At 50.4% G+C, this 18,447-nt stretch overlaps 1 protein-coding gene across 1 annotated transcript in view; it reads right to left on the bottom strand.

Moving 5' to 3' along the window:
- Positions 1-18,447, bottom strand: part of LOC144941963 (carbohydrate sulfotransferase 8-like) — a 111,876-nt gene that overhangs the window by 18,377 nt on the left and 75,052 nt on the right. The window contains exon 3 of the mRNA XM_078868524.1: positions 3,106-3,143. Within this exon, the coding sequence (XP_078724650.1) occupies positions 3,106-3,143 (38 nt within the window). The remainder of the gene's footprint in view (positions 1-3,105; positions 3,144-18,447) is intronic.

Genomic DNA, 18,447 nt, shown 5'->3' with positions numbered 1-18,447 from the left:
ACACGCACACACACACGCACACACACGCACGCACACACGCACGCACACACACACACACGCACACACACACACACGCACACACACGCACACACACACACGCACACACACACACGCACACACAAACACGCACACACGCACACACACGCACGCACACACGCACGCACACACACACACGCACACACACACACACACGCACACACACGCACGCACACGCACACACACACACACACGCGCACACACGCACGCACACACACGCACGCACACACACACAGGTGGTGCGCGACTCGCGCGCGCACAGCCAATGGCGGCGAAGCAAATTGGTGAAATAAAAAAAATGTGTTTGTTTGTTTCACGGGATGCTCGCTATCGACCCCCCGTTTCGCGTGCCCGTGCCACGCCCGCTCCGAGCCACCATCGGCGATGTCGCCGCGGATGTGGAGACGTCCCAGATGAGTGGCGCGTCACTCTCCTGCGTCTCGCCGAACGCAGCTTTGCTGTCTTGAGAAAGGTGGTGGGAGGAGTGTTGGGTGGGGGGGTCCATGGTAAGTGGCAGGGAGTCAGGTCTGAGCCACCTGTGCTTGAGTCGTATTCTCCAGCGCAGCGAGTCGATGGTCTCAGCCCAGCCACTTGGGACCGCACAATAAAAGGATCGCACTAATCGCCGCTACCGTACTCTGTGTGATAACAAAACAAAACAAGTTTTGCTGGCTGGAGGGTGTGAGGGATGGACGGTCTCATGCCTCATCCAAAGGACGTGTGGGCTGCCAGTTTAATATAAATGTTGGCTTGTTACAGCTCTGAGAATGAGAAGTTGCGGTTTAACACGTGACCGACACTCTCGTTGTGATTTGTGAAAAGTGTGATCTACGTGTCGATAAGGAAGCCTGTTGAAGCGACTTCAGAAGTAGTTCTGTACGGTCAACTTCCACGGCGATATCTGCACCGCGATCTGTGAGAGTTCTGCGTGTAAATGCCTTTATCTCTTGGCACGATGCCCATAGCACAGCTTTAATATAACTTAGAAAACACCAATCCACCGAAGCTCCCTTCAAACGAGCTGCGTTCATTGCTCCGTCTCTGCTGAGGACGTACTCTCAGTGGTGTTCTGAGCAGTCGCTGTCATTCTACAATTATTCTCAACCATTGGCCATCATTTGTCTGTCAACGTAATCCAAAGGCATGCGTCTGTCCATGCTTCTTTGCGCACACTGAAGTTTTCTGTTCATTTTCTTCATTCACGCCCACGTTTCTGATCCGTACACCACAGCAATTATAATCTTGTGCCCGCTCATGCGGTTCCAATCCAACGAGGAGGTGTGTACAGTCTGTCAAGGCAAATACCAAAGATTCCGCTGTGCAGCCTGTAACAGACTGTTGGGGCAAGTGCTGTTTGCGAGCACCTATGAAGGCCGGCACGGCACAACGAGGGAGTGGGTGGCCAGCACCACGCCCGGCCGCCTTTGTCTCCCCAGTGGCGATGTTTACACACCGCACCAGGTACTCATTTAAGGACGAGTCGACCGAGTCGAAGCCCAGAACCGGTTCGACTATTTTCCACTTATTGGCCGTGAGCGGGGAATCGAGCCCGGGTCGCCGGTTTCATAGCGAAGTGCTCTAACCAATGCGCCACCGCTCCAACAGTGTAAACGGTGTAAACACGCAACCTCTCACGGTGTCAGAAAAGCCAAGTGAGTGGTGTGCTGGGTGCACCTCCGTATGTATGTTGAACTTCATATCGCACGTACGTAGCCGGCCATGCGATCGAGCCGTGTTGACAGGCATTGTGTCCTTGCTGTGTGTCACACAGCTTGAAAACAAAAACACGTGGAAATCTGTCTTCGTCCCCACTGATTGTGAGTGGATGCTCTTCCTTCGGCTCTGCCCAGCCGTGATTGGCAAGTGGATAATGACACGGGACAAGCACTCAAGATCCAAATAACCAGTATTTGTGCAAAAGTGTCTTGAGTGGCAAATCTAGAATGTCATGTTGAGAAAAAAAAAACAAGTGAAAATGTGAGATTGTTTTTTGAAGGAGGTGGGAGGCAGGCGGTTGGGTGGAGGAAATGTGGAACTCTCCATCACAATTTATCCACGCGCGCGAGAGAATTCAACAAAGCGCGACATCCCTTCAACGGTGGAAACCCTCAAACCGGCGAGTCGAGGTCACGAGGTCATCATGGCCAATGCTGTCGATTACACCACACCAACGCCATCGATCTTTCTTTCGTCTGCTGCTTCCCAAAGTTGTTGCAAAGTCGAGAGCCCTGCCCTTCAGGGTTCGCTCCCACATTCTCATTACCGCCACCGTGAACAACACTTGGGTGCCACTCCAATGTCGCCTCGGTAAAAAATCTAAACCTCCTCCGCCCCGCACACACACGTCCCACCAATCGCAACCTCCGCTCCCTGATTACAAATACTGTGCGACGCTCTCCCGCAATGTTGAGCTTCCCAAACCCCAAGTTGCTGACCCTAATCCTCCTCCATCCTATAACAGTGTTAACACCCGCCACAAGCTCGTCTTACTGCCTGTCTTACAACACTTCTCTTCCGCCTTCCATTTCCCAAATTCGAAAGTTGCTTTTCCCATCACCTTCCACCCCGCACACAACGTGTTCCAGTCATCGCGAGCTGCGAGCGAGCGAGCGAGCGAGCGAGCGAGGTTCAATCCCGTAGGACGTGATCGGATCGGGATTGGCGAACACGGCCCCCCGCGTCGATCCACCCTCGGGGGTTCACCGCTAGGCAGCGTCAGCCCGGCGAATCGTCGTCGGCGCTGTGCCGCGCATCCCTCTCGGCCTGCGGTGTCCCGACGATTGGCTTGCACGCTCCGGCGTCTCTTTGGTGAAGTGCGCGGAGCGGAAACGTCGGACATCGTGTCAACCAATACGCCGAGTAGCAAAGGTTGACCACGTACGACGCGAGAGACGTTCAACGGACGTGCGTACTGACAAGAAAAGCGCATCGGAGAGCCCTCCTTGTGGGTTGTGGGGGGGGGGGGGTTATTTCTCTTCCTCCCCCCTTTCCTGCCACGCAATGTGTTATCCACGATGCATCGGTGCATCGGTGACGACGAAGTGTGTCATTGCATTGTACCATGCTCACCTGTTGGCCGAGGTATGGAGAGTTGTTCAACATCAGCCCTGGCGGTTGGGGGGGGGAGGGCAGAGAGAAAGAGAAGAGCGATAAATAAACAACAGAAATTACACGCGCAAAAACACACACGGCAAACCCCTGTTCCCATGCAATTAGATTCTGTAATTGCCCGCCGTCTCGGCATTCAATATTTTGAGAGCGAAAAAAAATCATCAGTGACCTGTGTCCAATCCTTCCAATCCGGCGCACGTTCGCGCTGTTGAAACAGCCTCAACGTGGCTATTGATGCTCTTTAATTGGCGCCGGGTAATGCGCGTTATTTCAAAACAATACGGCTCGGAGCCTCGACTGTAATAGACCAACATCGTGCCAGCCGGCCCGAGGCATTGCCACCCAGTCTGCGCGGTGCAATAATTCCAGATTGAAATCCAGATTGAAACGCGCAATATGCGCCTGTGACCTCGTCACCCAGAATGCATCGCGGCTCGTCAGACCTTGGAAGCTGAAGCAGGCTACGAGCCCGAATCGTGCTGGGATGGGTGACCGCCATGCATAGCATCCCATTATTGTACCGGACTTCTATGCTCCCGATGTCTATGCTGAGGAGTGCCTTGACCAACACGCAGTGACCAGCCAGCGTTGTCAAGTGCGGTCACATGACCCCCGCGGGGAGGCCCCTCATCCAGCAGTGGATTGACAAGGAGGGGGGCTGTTCCTGTAATATACATGTACGGATGTAATTTGGATTCGTATGAACCGAGCTATTTCTCCCACTTCTAGGCTGGAAACACGGTGACCGAGACACATTGTACGCTTTGTTGGGGAATGCGAACAGTGGCTCAGCGACTTGGGTACTCTTAACAAAGTTTAGGGTCGCGTGTTTTGGGCCGTGACGCCATTCGCTGTCCTCGTTCAAAAGAGCGTTAAAACCATCACGTTTAAAATGCATTCCTTCCCGGTGAACTGTTCACACAAAAAAACGTGAATGTTGCGTGGTCATTTATAATGTTTAGTTTGGTTTTATGTAATTGCATCATCGTTCATGCAGATTGCATCTCTCACACCTCGCTGAGAAATTATGGAGGAGCTCGAAGGCAGCCGGCCAGGCATCGAGCCTGTGCTACAATTGCCCAAGTTCTGCAGTCATCTGTCTATGAAGATGTTTTCAGCCAAATGAAATGAGTGTTTATACACGCGCGTACATTTATGAATGTCAATTCTCTCGAGCTATACAGTACATCGCACGGCTAAAAATAGTTGTCTTGCTGGAAATGAAGTTAATGAAGTAAAATAAATGCTACATTAATAATATAATAATACAAGTAAAATATAAATAAAGTAATAGATACAATCATTGCATTGTTAATTTAAGTAAAAAAAAATGTTTTATCACTGCGGTACCGTTTGTTTGCTGTTCACAGTTAATTTGTCTCCAGCTCGAGTTCCATCAATGTTGCGTTAACGATATTATTATTCGACTGCACACTCGTAAGTTTCCCGCATTGCTTTGTTGTAGCCCAAAGCTCCTCTGATAAAATAAAAAAAATCTTTCTCAGGGTCTCTGTGCCTTACCTGACATACAGTAAAAAGTAATAATAATAATATATAAAACACCACACACCGGTATGTCACGATGCAGGGTGAGATCCCATTATCGTCTGCACGTTCTGCAGGACACGTAACGTATGCAGGTGTGGCTGTTAATGGCTCGGAGAATAAACGAAAACTAAAAAAAAGAATCTGGTTTATCCAGCTCTGATTTCACTCTCCTCGAGGGCAAGGCTACGCCCGCGATGAAACGCATTAATAGAAAGAGGAATGGATATATAATGGAACAACGGCTTTCTCTGAGAAATCCTCGGTCGTAAATTGAATAATATATCTCGTATCGCTCTCCACGTTTTAGGTTACGTTTCTCGAGCGTAGAAAAAATATCTGCAATAAATATCTCGTTGCTAACAGTCCCTTTTTTTCGAGAGAGAGAGGGAGAGAGCGTTCTATCGTCGTTTGACGAATGCATAAGTACTGTACGTTCCCACTTTCCTCTGCACAAAGCACCCCCCCCCCCCACACTGGCGTGGCCACCTCGAGACAACCTCGAGAGGGCGTCAGCCAAGGAGATGGAGCGCAGTGACAGACTGGGAGTAAAGAACAACAAAATCACCGCAGGCATTTTGTAGACAAACCGGGCCCAAATTGCCGCGCGATCATCATTGGTACCATTTGGGAATGAGTCCAAAAAAAGAACACAGATGGGACCTGTGAGGAAGAATCTTGGGAGCTGCCGAATATGGTGGAAACTTAATGGCAACTGAAAGCGTAAATAAGCAATGAGGAGTACACATTAGAGGTAATAAAATATTTTAATCAAAACATGTTTTAATATAGATTTTTTTTTTAGTCTGATCACACTTGCAATTTCCCCACACCGACCGACCCACCGGCCCTCGGAATGGACCGACCTCACCGGGCATTAGCCCTATGGACTGCTGCCCCTTTGGCCAATCTGGGCCTGCGGATTGCTGCATCGCAGGGCTCGTGAGAGGTGACAGCGCCATTGAGGAGGCCTTCATCCGCCAGTGGATTGAGCATGACCGCTGCTGCTGCTGCTGCTGCGACCGCCGCAATGGATGAATGCAGGAGATGCCCGCTCCCTTTCGTGTCTCTGAGACACAAAGCGGCGCTCGCATCGGACACGAGCAATCGATGGTGTGTCCCCCTCGCTTCGCAGTTGCTGGGCTTTATCCGAGACGCAAGCTCAAGCGAGGCTTTGTTGTGACAATCAGAGATGAAGAGGGCAGCAGGGCAGATTGAGAAGGAAAAAGTTCGTGTAAAAAGATATTTCCAAAAAAATATATATATATAAACGTGTGTTCTCCAAGGCAGTGGAGATGTCACGGTGAGAGTTAATGGTTTGTTTTGTAGGACGGAAGGACTTTCTAATCAAAGGCACGACCTTTATCAATCCAACTGATTCCCAGGATTATTCTCAAGGAGGGTTCTTCGTTGATCGGTTTGTTTGGCCAATTCCATTCGTGAGTGTTTGGCTTCATGTGGGAGGAAAGCGGAGCTCCTGGAAGGAACCAAACCCACGCTGAACGTGTCCCACGATCAGATTCAAGGACCCAGTGCCATCTCCTGGCCACCTCACAACCCACGCCTGCAAAACCGACCAGGCTCACACCGGCTTAGCCTTCTTTGCCCCTGACGGCATTGTCTGCATTGAGGGCGACTCGGTCGTGTGCCGTTTCCTGTTCATACAAGAGGACAACATTCTGGCCTGATATTTCACAGCCCCAACATGTTGCCTGCGAGGAGCTTCTCTCACTAAAGCGACTGCATTGCCGCTAACACAAAAAGCGTCTCGTTTAAAACAAGAAAAGGATGCCTTCTCTTGGATAATCTCTCGTTAAAGTGGGCGTGGTGGGTTTCGGAGGGTCAAGCCGGGCGATCAAATGTCAGGGCCAACGGCTTTACTTCTAATGAGGCTACAACCCTTGGAATAAACCGCGCCCATTGAACGCGACCATTACATTTGGAACAAGGTGGGGGTTCAAAAACTTCAGCTCAAACAACAACAACAAAAAACCCCCGTGGCCAAACGCGCATTAGGAAGGCGCGGGCAACACGAAGTATAAACTTTGTGCGAGCGTGGGGAGCCGTGAGCAAGAAGGTGGCTTCGCTCTGCGAGCTTCAAACAATAAAACATCCCCACAGATCCGTCGCCGAAGCGTGCACATTTTTGATGTCTCACCTTGTTCAGCCAGAACAATGGGGGTGGTGGCACGTGATCTTGATTCACACACTTGGCCGTCGACTGTTGTGGAACAGGATTTTTTTTTCGTGGGCACAGCCAGAGCTCATTTGATATCAAAAAATAAATAAGCACGCGATAATGGGCCGTCCATAAATGACGTCACGTGATTTTGGACGATTTTTGACCCCCCCCCCCCATCGTCACACGGCGTCACAAAAAGTCAGACCCCCCTCTCAAACATGACGTCACAAAGATTTGAAGACGATGGCTTGTGTTGCTAGACGATGGCTTGTGTTGTTATCGAAACGTTGTGATTTTTTTTTTCTTTCTACCTACGTGACTTTCCGAAAGAACCAAAGAGTATGTATGTTGAACTTGTTTCGCACCGTTCGTAGCCAACCTTGCTCATCGTAGATGCGGGGTAAGGACGCCAAACTAAGCATAAATAAATCAGTTCGAAAAAAATTCGTTTTCAATCTAGATGTAGAAGTGCATAGTTGCAGCGGCTTACCAATACCCCCGTCGATGCCTTCCTAAAAGGTGCGACAGATATCGAAACGACGTAAATCAAAGCGATGTACAGGGCAGTAGGTGGTGGAGGCGAAGGCTGAGGCAACGGATATCGAGAAATGACGGACGATGCTGACAGCGACGTAAGCGTGGGGGGTTGAGCCGACGCAAATCGGGTGGTGGGATTAATACGTGACAACGTATTTACGAAACTACGTAAAGGGGAGGAGACGTAAAACGGGGCGAGACGGATGTACATCACGTAAGGGAGACACCACTGATTTATTTTGCGCTAAAGTTTAGGAGATATGACGCTACAGGGTGCATGCTTCGCTGGTCTCGTCAAGGACCATAGACCATCACGCGAACTCCGATCATCCGCACAGCGGCAGTTTTTGACGAGCCCATCGAAACAAAGACGGTGGCCACCGCATCGCGCGCTTTCAAAAATTCGCTTCTGCGGCGGTCTGGAACGCTCTTTTCATATTAGGAAGCCACAGGAGCCATACATTTTTAAATCCTCTAGATTGAAAATGAATTTCCCCAGAACTGCTTTTTCGTGCGTGTTTAGTTGTGTTGTCCTTCCACCGCACCACCCTTCGGCACGGTTGGCTACGCACGGTGCGAAATAAGTTCAACGTGACTACCCTTGGCGCTTCGTGATCACGCGCGGAGACGCGCGTGATCTCCTCCGTCTCCCTGGACGCCGAGCGCACTGCCCCGGGCACGGTCTTCCTGGACGCGGTGGCATCTCAACTGCACGTCCAGGGTCCGAATGGCTCGTTCAGATGCACTACACCCAGCCTCTGGCGCCCACGCGCTTGCCTCTCTCTTAATGGGGAGGCAAAAGCGCGCAGACAACGGAGACCCATAATTAGCTTCATTCGCCATTCTCATTTTCAATCTCGTCAGTGTGGCCAGTTTGCCAACGCGTGCGGCCGACGCCACTCGCATAATGAACTCAACTTGTGCTACCTAATCGTCTCGTCAGAGCTGGGCTTTAAGTAAGTCTGCGGCGGCGGTAGAGTGATTTCTTGCGCAGCTGATTGCGCGACGCAGTGATTTGCGCCAAAAGTGATTGCTCCGCTGAATTGGAACGGATTTGATGAAGTAAACGCGGCCGCCAAGCGAGCAGCGATTGCGTGAATCAGGGACCCCGCAAGGCCACGGGTCAGTCGAGCACTGCCCCCTTGCCCCCGACGAACCCCCCCCACCCACCCACCACCCCCTCCCCCCACCCTCCCCACTAACCAACCCCCCCACCCCCCATGCATTTTTCAGAGCCGTCACAACAACCGTCTCCTGAGTGATTCGGAGCAAGTGCGCCGTTCCCACAACGCTCGGGGGGGGGGGGAGGAGAGGGTGCATTGCGTTGACATTTATCAGTATTCCTTGTTTATTCCAGCGCTTATTTTTAGCCGTATCATTAGCGAGAGGTTTTTTTTCCTCCACTTTTATATCCAGCCTTGGCCGGCATCCTGGGCACGCCTGTGGTAACCTCGCCTCGGATGACTCGGGCTTGTCAGTCAGAGCAACAGACGCACGTCACACGCCGCTGACCCCTCACACTATCATCAGTGGGCTGGGGGGGGGGTTAGTTGGCTGACACCCGCAAGAAAACAGACATCGATCTCGTGAGAGTGTTTCTCACGGATTATTGAAATTGTGCTATGTGTGAACTTATATTCTTGGTTCTTTCGGTAAAGTCACGTAGAAGGGAAATAATAAAATAATGTTGATATTAAGTATTTAAATATAAAATATTCATATTATTTATTATTTCCCTTCTACGTTAAATATATTAAATATTTAAATATAAAATATTAATATTATTTTATTATTTCCCTTCTACGTGACTTTACCGAAAGAACCAAGAATATGAATCCCTGCAGTCACGAAAGCTTTAAATCAAAATTTGCGTTGAACTTCTTTCGCACCGTGCGTCGCCCACCGTGCTAATTGAAGGTGCGACATTGTCATGTCCCCTTAGCCTGAGGACGCGTCTCCTCGGTTGTGCCCGAGGCACGTCAGACCACTAAGCTAAGCAGGCTTTGGACCTGTGTAGCGCTTGGATGGGAAACTAACGGGGAATACCGCGGCGTCTTATCTTATTTTCACAGGAACGATATAGCACCTTAACCAAGGCGCTTTATACGGAATTAGCAACGGCACAGCAACGCGCCCGTGTGTGAATGTAATGGTGGAGGTGCGTGTGAATGAAACAGATGAGAGGAAGCAATCTGTGATGATGCGTCAATTCGGCGAAAGCGAAATTTGTGACAGTCAATTGCGACGAGTGGATTGTGCTGCTGCAAAGCGGCCAGGAAATGGCGATGCAGCGATGAATTCCTGAATCTGTGTGTGTGTAAAGCTGTGTGTGTGTAAAGCTGTGTGTGTGTGTAAAGCTGTGTGTGTGTGTAAAGCTGTGTGTGTGTAAATCTGTGTGTGTGTAAAGCTGTGTGTGTGTAAATCTGTGTGTGTGTAAAGCTGTGTGTGTGTAAAGCTGTGTGTGTGTGTAAATCTGTGTGTGTGTAAATCTGTGTGTGTGTAAAGCTGTGTGTGTGTAAAGCTGTGTGTGTGTGTAAAGCTGTGTGTGTGTAAAGCTGTGTGTGTGTGTAAAGCTGTGTGTGTGTAAAGCTGTGTGTAAATCTGTGTGTGTGTAAAGCTGTGCGCATTATCCTCTTGTATGTTTGGGCGTTCTCTTGGCTACTCTGGATTCCGTCCACTGTCCACTCATGAATGGAATTGGCCGAATGTGCCGGAGGCTACCGTTAGTTCATGGACCAGAGCAGTCATCGGTAACACTTAACGTGGCAAACTGGAGTAGAAACGATGCATTTATATGGCTAATGGGAGTGAATTATTTGATAGTCCACTCGTTTTAAAAGTGTTCATCGCACGATTCACCACTATAGGTCACGTAAAGAAATCGGAACCACTGAATTGACGCCACCTCACGTGTTAATAGACAAATTTAATATCTGATCTGGACCCACGGCCTCTGTGGGGGCTATTTTGTCAGCATAAGTCAGTGCAGCAATACGCATTGTTGTACTGTACTACGCTGCGGCGTCTCTCTGCCTTCACAGACTCGCACTGACCAGCGGGGTGAAGTATGCCCAAACAACCGCCACGATCGAAATAACCCGGGAAGTGGAGAATCATTAATCCGCGGCTGGATGAATATCTCCCCATTGGTGCCGTAACTGTATCTTTACATTTCAGGGTAAATGAAATGTCCTTTTAGGTTAAGTATGAGAAGCGGGCCAAAAAAAAAGTACTAAAAACAAAGATGAATTGCCTCGGTTACTCAAAGCGGTGATCTGGCACCACTTAGAGGCATGGTTCAAATCCAGGTCTCAGTCACCCGTGATTAAACTGCGTACTCAAGTGTCCTAAATTTCCATGCTTCGTACAACAAACCCCATCATCATTGGAACCTTATTTGCCAGTAAAAAATATGATAATTGGTTTTTTACCCTTCTATCTGGCAACAAAACTGACACCTTTTTTACAAGGAGTCATGTTTGCATAGACCACAATACCTGCAGTCATAATGTTTGCATTATGAATGTTTGCATTATGACTGCAGGTATTGTGGTCTATGCAAACATGACTCCTTGTAAAAAAAAGGTGTCAGTTTTGTTGCCAGATAGAAGGGTAAAAAACCAATTATCAAACCCCATAATGTAGAGATTTTTTTCACCCGAATTTGGATAAACCCCAGCTCCTGAGGATTCCAAAATAAATGCTGGTTTAGGTCATGAAACAACAACAACAACAACAACAAAAAACAAATCTATTTGTCTGTAAAGTGTGGGAATGTGTGTGCCCTGCTCGTGTGCGGATGAAACAAGTCACCTGAAGGAAATACGAGAATCACTGTGGTAGCCAACGGATTATCACGGTTGGCTACGTACGGTGCGAAAGAAGTTCAACGTACATACACACATACGAGTGCACGGCCCGTCGTTCCCTAACACGGGAGTGAAACGCGACTGCTCGTGAAAAGACGCCGATAGCACGGAGGGAACACAACCCGATGATAAGAAAAATGCAGATCAGGAGGGTAATGTCAAAGAAAACCAAAGCAAATATTAGCGTTAACTTAAAACTATTTTATGCATTAACACCACCAAATGTCCGCTGGTGTTCAGAGTTACTAAAGTGTATTTAGAAAAGTTACGGGTGTAAAGTAATTTTTTTTTGCATGTGTTGTACGTGACAGAATAATATAAATTGTGTGACAACGACAAAGACACACGCAATAATAATTAGCACTTATTAGGAGGCTTTGACAAAGACTCGGGGCGCCAAAACAAAACACAACTTTCTCTCCCAAGCCACCAACCTCGTCCCACTTACCATCATCTCACTTATCATCATCATCATCATAGATCACTTCTCATCATCGCGCCCACTTATCGTCTCGCGCGCGTTCCCCCGCACATCGTTTCCAAATGATTACGCCACGCGCACAGAAGTTTTCTCGTTTTTTTCTTTTGTCGCTCAATGCTGTTGTCGCCTTGGAACTTATTAGACGCATCGATCGGCCAGCCTCGGAGCGGCTCGGCGGTTTGAAGGCGTGCGCGCGTTTCTCTGCGCGTCGCTCTTTGCCCTTCGCCGTTTTTGTGCTTTGATCCGCGGTGCTTTCGTGACCTCGTAAATACGGCGCGAGTCAAATAAATTTGTCTCGCGCAAAGTGGATAAGCTTGTCCGCGTAACAAATATGGATTTTTTTAACGTGGATTTGGAGATGGCGTGTCAGAAATAAATAATTAAAAGTGAATGTTTTATGTGTACAGGGAGAGAACGACGACTGAGATCTCTCCCCCCCTCCTCCCCGCGTAGCCCGGACAGACCGCTGGGGCTGGCGCTGTTAGCGAGTGCCTTCAAAAGTCAAGCGTCGGCACAACCGATAGCTGTTGTGGCTGAGACCACACCCGGCCGAACTTGTCTCCCAGAGCCGATGTTTTGGGCGCCGCGATGGCGAAATGTTAATTGCCTCGCCTGGTGTACAGGATGGAGTTTGCGTGTTCTCCCGGTGGTCGCGTGGGTTTTTCTCTGGGTCCTCCGTTTTTTGTTCCCACCATGTTAAGCCACTTCGTTGAGAGGTTATTTGTGACCAGGTCGCTTCTGAAAAAGAGCTGTGGAGCTCAGTGGGCCTTACCCGGTTAAAAAAAATAAAAAAAAATCGTAGTAGGACTCCTCATGGCTGTTTATTTTATATTGAATCCTGGGGGGTGGGAGGCCCAGGATTGGTTCAGTTCATTGACACTGATGGTTGTTTAGCTGTGGCAAGGAATTAAATATGGGCTGTCAGGTTAATAGCGTGAGTGCACACTAACCACTTTGCTATCGCTGCCCGCACATACATACATACATACACACGCACGCGCTCATAAATATAAAACTTAATGCAGGTCCAAACCCGAGCGGTGAAAAATAATAGAGAAATCAATGGCTCAATTACACAAGATGTTGCAGAGATGCAATTAACTGTGCGCACGGACACACGGAAACTGCGAGGTTCAATTATAGTTAAATTGAGCAAATTACTAATTTTACAGCATTGCACACTGCTCGGGCACGTGTTAAATGTTGTCAAGCTCGCTACCCACCCACCCACCCCCAACCCCTTCGCATTGATTTATCGGGGACCAGGACCCATCGGCCGAGTTAATAACTTTCAACCGGCCAGAATTGATGGGTCGTTACACGAAAATACGAGTGAAAAAAAAACCTAACAATTATGTCGGCTAACATAAATAAGGCCAGCGTGTTCCTGTTCCGCGACGTATCTCTGAGGTTAAGAATGCCGTTATAATGCTCCCTCCTGATATACAAGATAATGAGGCATCAATAAAAAAAAATCGTGAACAAAAACAAATTAACGCGAATGTTTAAAGACGAAAAGCCACCGTGAGAACGTGTACACGGCGCCATCGGCTAATATATATTTTCTGCTAACAGGGACGTGAACTAGACGTGTGATCCATGAGATAACCGAGACCCATTAAAATCCCACGGTAGATCCGTTGCCATTCCCCACACATCTCCACCACCTTTATTATAATCACCAACAGATGGCTATTTATTTATTTATTGAGACTTGGCACACGAATGCGTGCAGATTTTCCTTTTATATCTAACTGCAAAACAAATTGCTGAATCCACATTGAATGGGATGAGCGTCACTCAATATCGCCGTTTTAATTTAAATACATTTCAACATTTTACTTTTACGGATGCACGATCTGCTCCGATTCATTTCACCGTACCTAGCCCATCCTCTTTCCCATACCACGTAACAACCCTCCGTTAACGATTTTTATTATTTTTCTACCCGTTTATTTTTGGGTTTTAATTCTTGACGTGAGCTTTCTCATCAAACGTCACCCGGCCCGACCTGCTGAAAACCCCGCGTCTCTCGGCTCTCATTTCGACGTCTTCCCCCAACCCACTCGCCTTCCCCTCCCCCTTCTCGGCCAGCCTGTCCTCCCGCTGAGCCGCCTCGCTAATTCTCTGCAGCCGACCTTGCTCATCCGCTGATGGCTTATTCCGTCTCGACCGTCAGCCTGCTCAAGAGGAACGTACACTGTGTAATTATGCACGTGTGCGTGTGTGTGTGAATATATTTATTATGGGGAGCTGTAGTGTTGCGGTTAGCGCGCTGCGCTACGAACCCGGCGACCCGAATTCGATTCCCACGGTCACCACCGGTGACGATTATAATCTGAACCGGTCCTCCCCTAGGTTGACTCAGCAGCAAATGAGTACCTTGTGCGGCGTGTAAACATTGGCACTCGGGAGACAAAGGCGGCCCGAACGTGGCGCTGGCCACCCATAGCTGCTGGCGAACAGCACTTGCCCCAACAGACTGTTAAAGACTATACTATACGCGGGGGAGCTTTGTCTTTGTATATATTGAGCAATTGTGCGGCTAATAGAATTACAGGAACAATGCCATTTCAGAGCGTGCGCGCGCATTTAGAAACGGTGAAAGAACTAAAGCCATTTGTCCCCGTGTCTCAGCAGAGGGTGGTGTGTGGTGGGCATCCATCCAGGCACTTTCGAGGCTTCAGGCCAAACGTCGCTTCCGAAATGTTACGAAATCGAACGCTTTCCACAGTCTCTCTCTCTCGCATAGTAACTTTAAAATGTTTTCTTATTCATGTTTTTGTTTCTTGCGGTTGCACCCGATTCAATCCCGGAGAGGAAAATGTAGCAACGGACGTTTCATAATCGGGTGCACTATTAAACACGACAGACATGCACCGATGGTGATGCAATTTCCTTCGTTGGTAAGCTCAACGCGAACAATTATTCACGTTGCACAATGCCATCTGTTAAAAAAACAAAACTGTACAAAGACAAAGTCCTGCCCACTTTTGTATCCCCGGTTGCTAACCAAATCTACCCAAGGTAAGATGAGGCCCAGCACCAGTTCAGATATCGCTCGCTAACAGCTCTGTCCGGGAATCGAGCTCAGGTCACCGGGTTCATTGCGCAAAGCACTGAGACGCCGCTGACACGCGCACCTGCACCTCTCCACGTGCAAACGCGCACGCACAAAGACAAAGATCACCCGTATAGCCTCAACAGACTTTTGGGGCAAGTGTTGTTAGCGAGCACCTATAAACTCCGGCAGGGCACAACGAAGGAGTGGGTGGCCAGCACCACGCCCGACCGTCTAGTGACGACGCTAACACACCGCACCAGTTGCCGATTTGAGGACTGAGTCGACACAGAGGAGGCCCAGGACCGGCTCAGATATCGGCCACTGATACTGGTCGTGAGCAGGAATCGAACTCGGTTCCTCCGGGTTCAGAGCACAGCGCGCTAACCGCTGCGCTACCGCTCACCACACTTGCACACACACACACAACAATGCACATGTACACACGCGCACAAACACAACATTCGCCACTAAGTGGCGGTGACGTCACCACGACGCTTGTGCCAGGCCATGTACACCTTGAGGCCACGTGAAGTGTCGAACGCCCGCTGGCAGGAGGTCACGCACACACACACACACGCACATCACAGAGACTCACAACGATCCGCCTGTTTCGCCATCCACACACCCTGAGCACACGCGCTCTTCAAGCCACGGCGATTTGCTGCTCAATTGAGCGATTGTGACAGCGCTCCTTTCCCGCTGGCAGTCCCGAGCCAGCGGTGGACATTCCGCATTCCTATGACGGGGGCGAGTTTACCCGTAAGACCAAAACCACCGTTGACCTCTCGACAAAGTGGTACTCATTTAACCCACCATGGGAGGGATGATGGGCTGAGTCAACCAGCCCCCCCACCCTATCCCCCGCCTCCCACCTACCATCCCAACCAGGTAATTGAGCTCCCAAACTCGCGATCGCGAACCGCTCATTCGACCACCGAGCCACTCGGCCAGATCGCCAGGCCCGTTTGCTGTGAGTGAGCAAACATTCAGATCGGCTTGTCACACCACGGGGGTGGGGGAGGGGGTGGTTTGGCCAGCGCCACACCCAACCAACATTCGCGGTCACGTTCACAAAGACAAATATCCCCCGTATAGACTTAACAGACTGTAGGGGCAAGTGCTGTTAGCGAGCACCCATGAAGGCCGGAACGGTACACGAAGGGGTGGGTGGCCAGCACCACGCCCGACCGCGTTTGTCTCCCCAGTGGCGATGTTTACACACCGCACCGGGTAGTCATTTGAGGCCGAGTCGACCTAGGGGAGGCTCAAGGCAGGCTTCATATACCACCTCGCCTCTGACGTTGCCCAGGTTCGGGAATCGAACTCAAAGGGTTCGAGATGAGAGCGCGGCTTCAAAGCCCACGACTGATTGCGCCACCGCTCCATTCACCGCGAAGTGGCGGCGATGTCACGGCAGCCGTTGTGACAGGCGAGGTGCACTCCGAGGCCACTTGAGGTCAGAGGTCGCAACCGGGTACCCGATACCCTGGTGCGGCCGGGTACGGGTACGGGTAGGCCGTGAGTCACTGGTGAGTAACCGTTTGTCACTCTTTCGATTTAAAGCTTTCGTGACTGCAGAGATTCATCTTCTTGGTTCTTTCGGTAAAGTCACGTAGAAGGAAAATAATAAAATAATAAAAATAAAACATAATAAAATAATTCTCACGACGTTTCGGCTGCTTGCGTTGTAGCCGAAACGTCGTGAGAATTATTTTATTATGTTTTATTTTTATTATTTTATTATTTTCCTTCTACGTGACTTTACCAAAAGAACCAAGAAGACGTTTGTCACTCATTTCGGGTAGGATACGGGTAGGGTACGGGTACCCATTTGCGACCCTGGTGCGGCCGGGTACAGGTAAGGAATCAAAACCCGTTTGCGACCTCTGCTTGAGGTGTGTCCAAAGCGCACTGGCAGGAGAGCACGGGGCGGACCCAGGTGGACGGAGGTGACCGGCAGACCAAAGTAAAACAAAACGAAAGGGGGGAGACAAGCGAAGCAAGCTCCGCGCATGCACGCATGGGTCTCAGTGTCGATTTCGTTTTTCAATTGTAGGGGCAAGAGTTCTGTTAGCGAGCTCCTATCAAGGCCGGCACGTCACAGACAGGGGCGGTGTGGCGAGACACCATTGCTTCCTCTACCTATTGTCTCCGCAGTGCTGGCGTTTTACACACGGCTCCAAAGTCATTTACGTGCTCATTTGATGCCGAGTCGACCTAGGGGAGGCCCCAGGACAAGTTCCAAATATCCGCCACAGCGATGTCAGTCGTGTCCTGGAAACGAAGTGAGGTCGCCGGGTTCGTAGCGCAGCGCGCTCACCACTGCACGACGCCACACACACACACGTACACACACACACGCACACACACACACACGCACACACACACACGCACACACACGCACGCACACACACACACACGCACACACACGCACACACGCCCACACACACACGCACACACACACGCACACACACACACACACGTGCACACACGCACACACACACGCACACACACACACGCACATACACACGCACACACACACACGCACACGCACACACACGCACACGCACACACACGCACACGCGCACACACACACACGCATACACACACACACACACGCACACACGCGCACACACGCGTACACACACACGCAGACACGTGCACACACACACACGCATACACACACACACATACGCACGTGCACACACACACGCAGCAGCAGCAACGACAACAACAACAACAACCGCCGCTCACCACGAAGTGGGCGGTGACGTCACCACGACGCGCGTGCCACGCTAGGTGCACGCGCGCACCCACGCACGCGTTTCAGAATCGTTATATCGATGTACACGGGAGGAATCCGATGAGCTACGAATCTCTCTGTTGTCTCTCTCTCTCTCTCAACAGACGTCCACTAGTTTGCTCGCAGCATCGACGTGTAGCCGAGGATCATTGCACCGACATCCATCAAAATCATCCGCTGGCGACCTTCACGCACCGAATCGCTGCCGCCCGTTGGGGGCCGACGAGGGGCACCCCGCTCCGCGGTGAATGTGCCCCGCGCGCGCCTGCGCTGCTCCCCCACCACGGAGAGCAACACGGGGGGTGGCACGCGTGCACGCGCTCACCGCTACACTCCGGCCCCCCCCCCTCCCCCACTGTGCCACGTACAAAGGCAAAGATACCCCGTGTAGCCTTAACAGATTGTAGGGGCAAGTGCTGTTAGCGAGCACCTATAAAGGCCGACGCTGCGCACGAGACAGTGGGTGGCCAGCACCACACCCGGCCGCCTTTGTCTCCCCAGTGGCGATGTTTACACATCGCACCAGGTAATCATTTGAGGTTGAGTCGACCTAGGGGAGGCCCTGGACCGGTTCAGACAATCGTCACCGGTGTTGGCCGTGAGACGGGAATCGAACCCGGTTAGCCAGGTTCGTAGCACAGCGTAGCGCTAACCGCTACACTACCGCTCCCCACACAGACACACACACGAGACAAAGACAAAGATCCCCTTCCCTAGGTCGACTCAGCCTCAAATGAGTACCTGGTGTGATGTGTAAACATCGCCACTGGGGAGACAAACGCGGCCGGGCGTGGTGTTGGCCACCCACCCCCTGGTGTG

This window comes from Lampetra fluviatilis, chromosome 26 (assembly GCF_964198595.1).
Source record: "Lampetra fluviatilis chromosome 26, kcLamFluv1.1, whole genome shotgun sequence".
Taxonomy (NCBI): domain Eukaryota; kingdom Metazoa; phylum Chordata; class Hyperoartia; order Petromyzontiformes; family Petromyzontidae; genus Lampetra; species Lampetra fluviatilis.
This window is presented reverse-complemented; position numbering and strand designations above follow the sequence as displayed.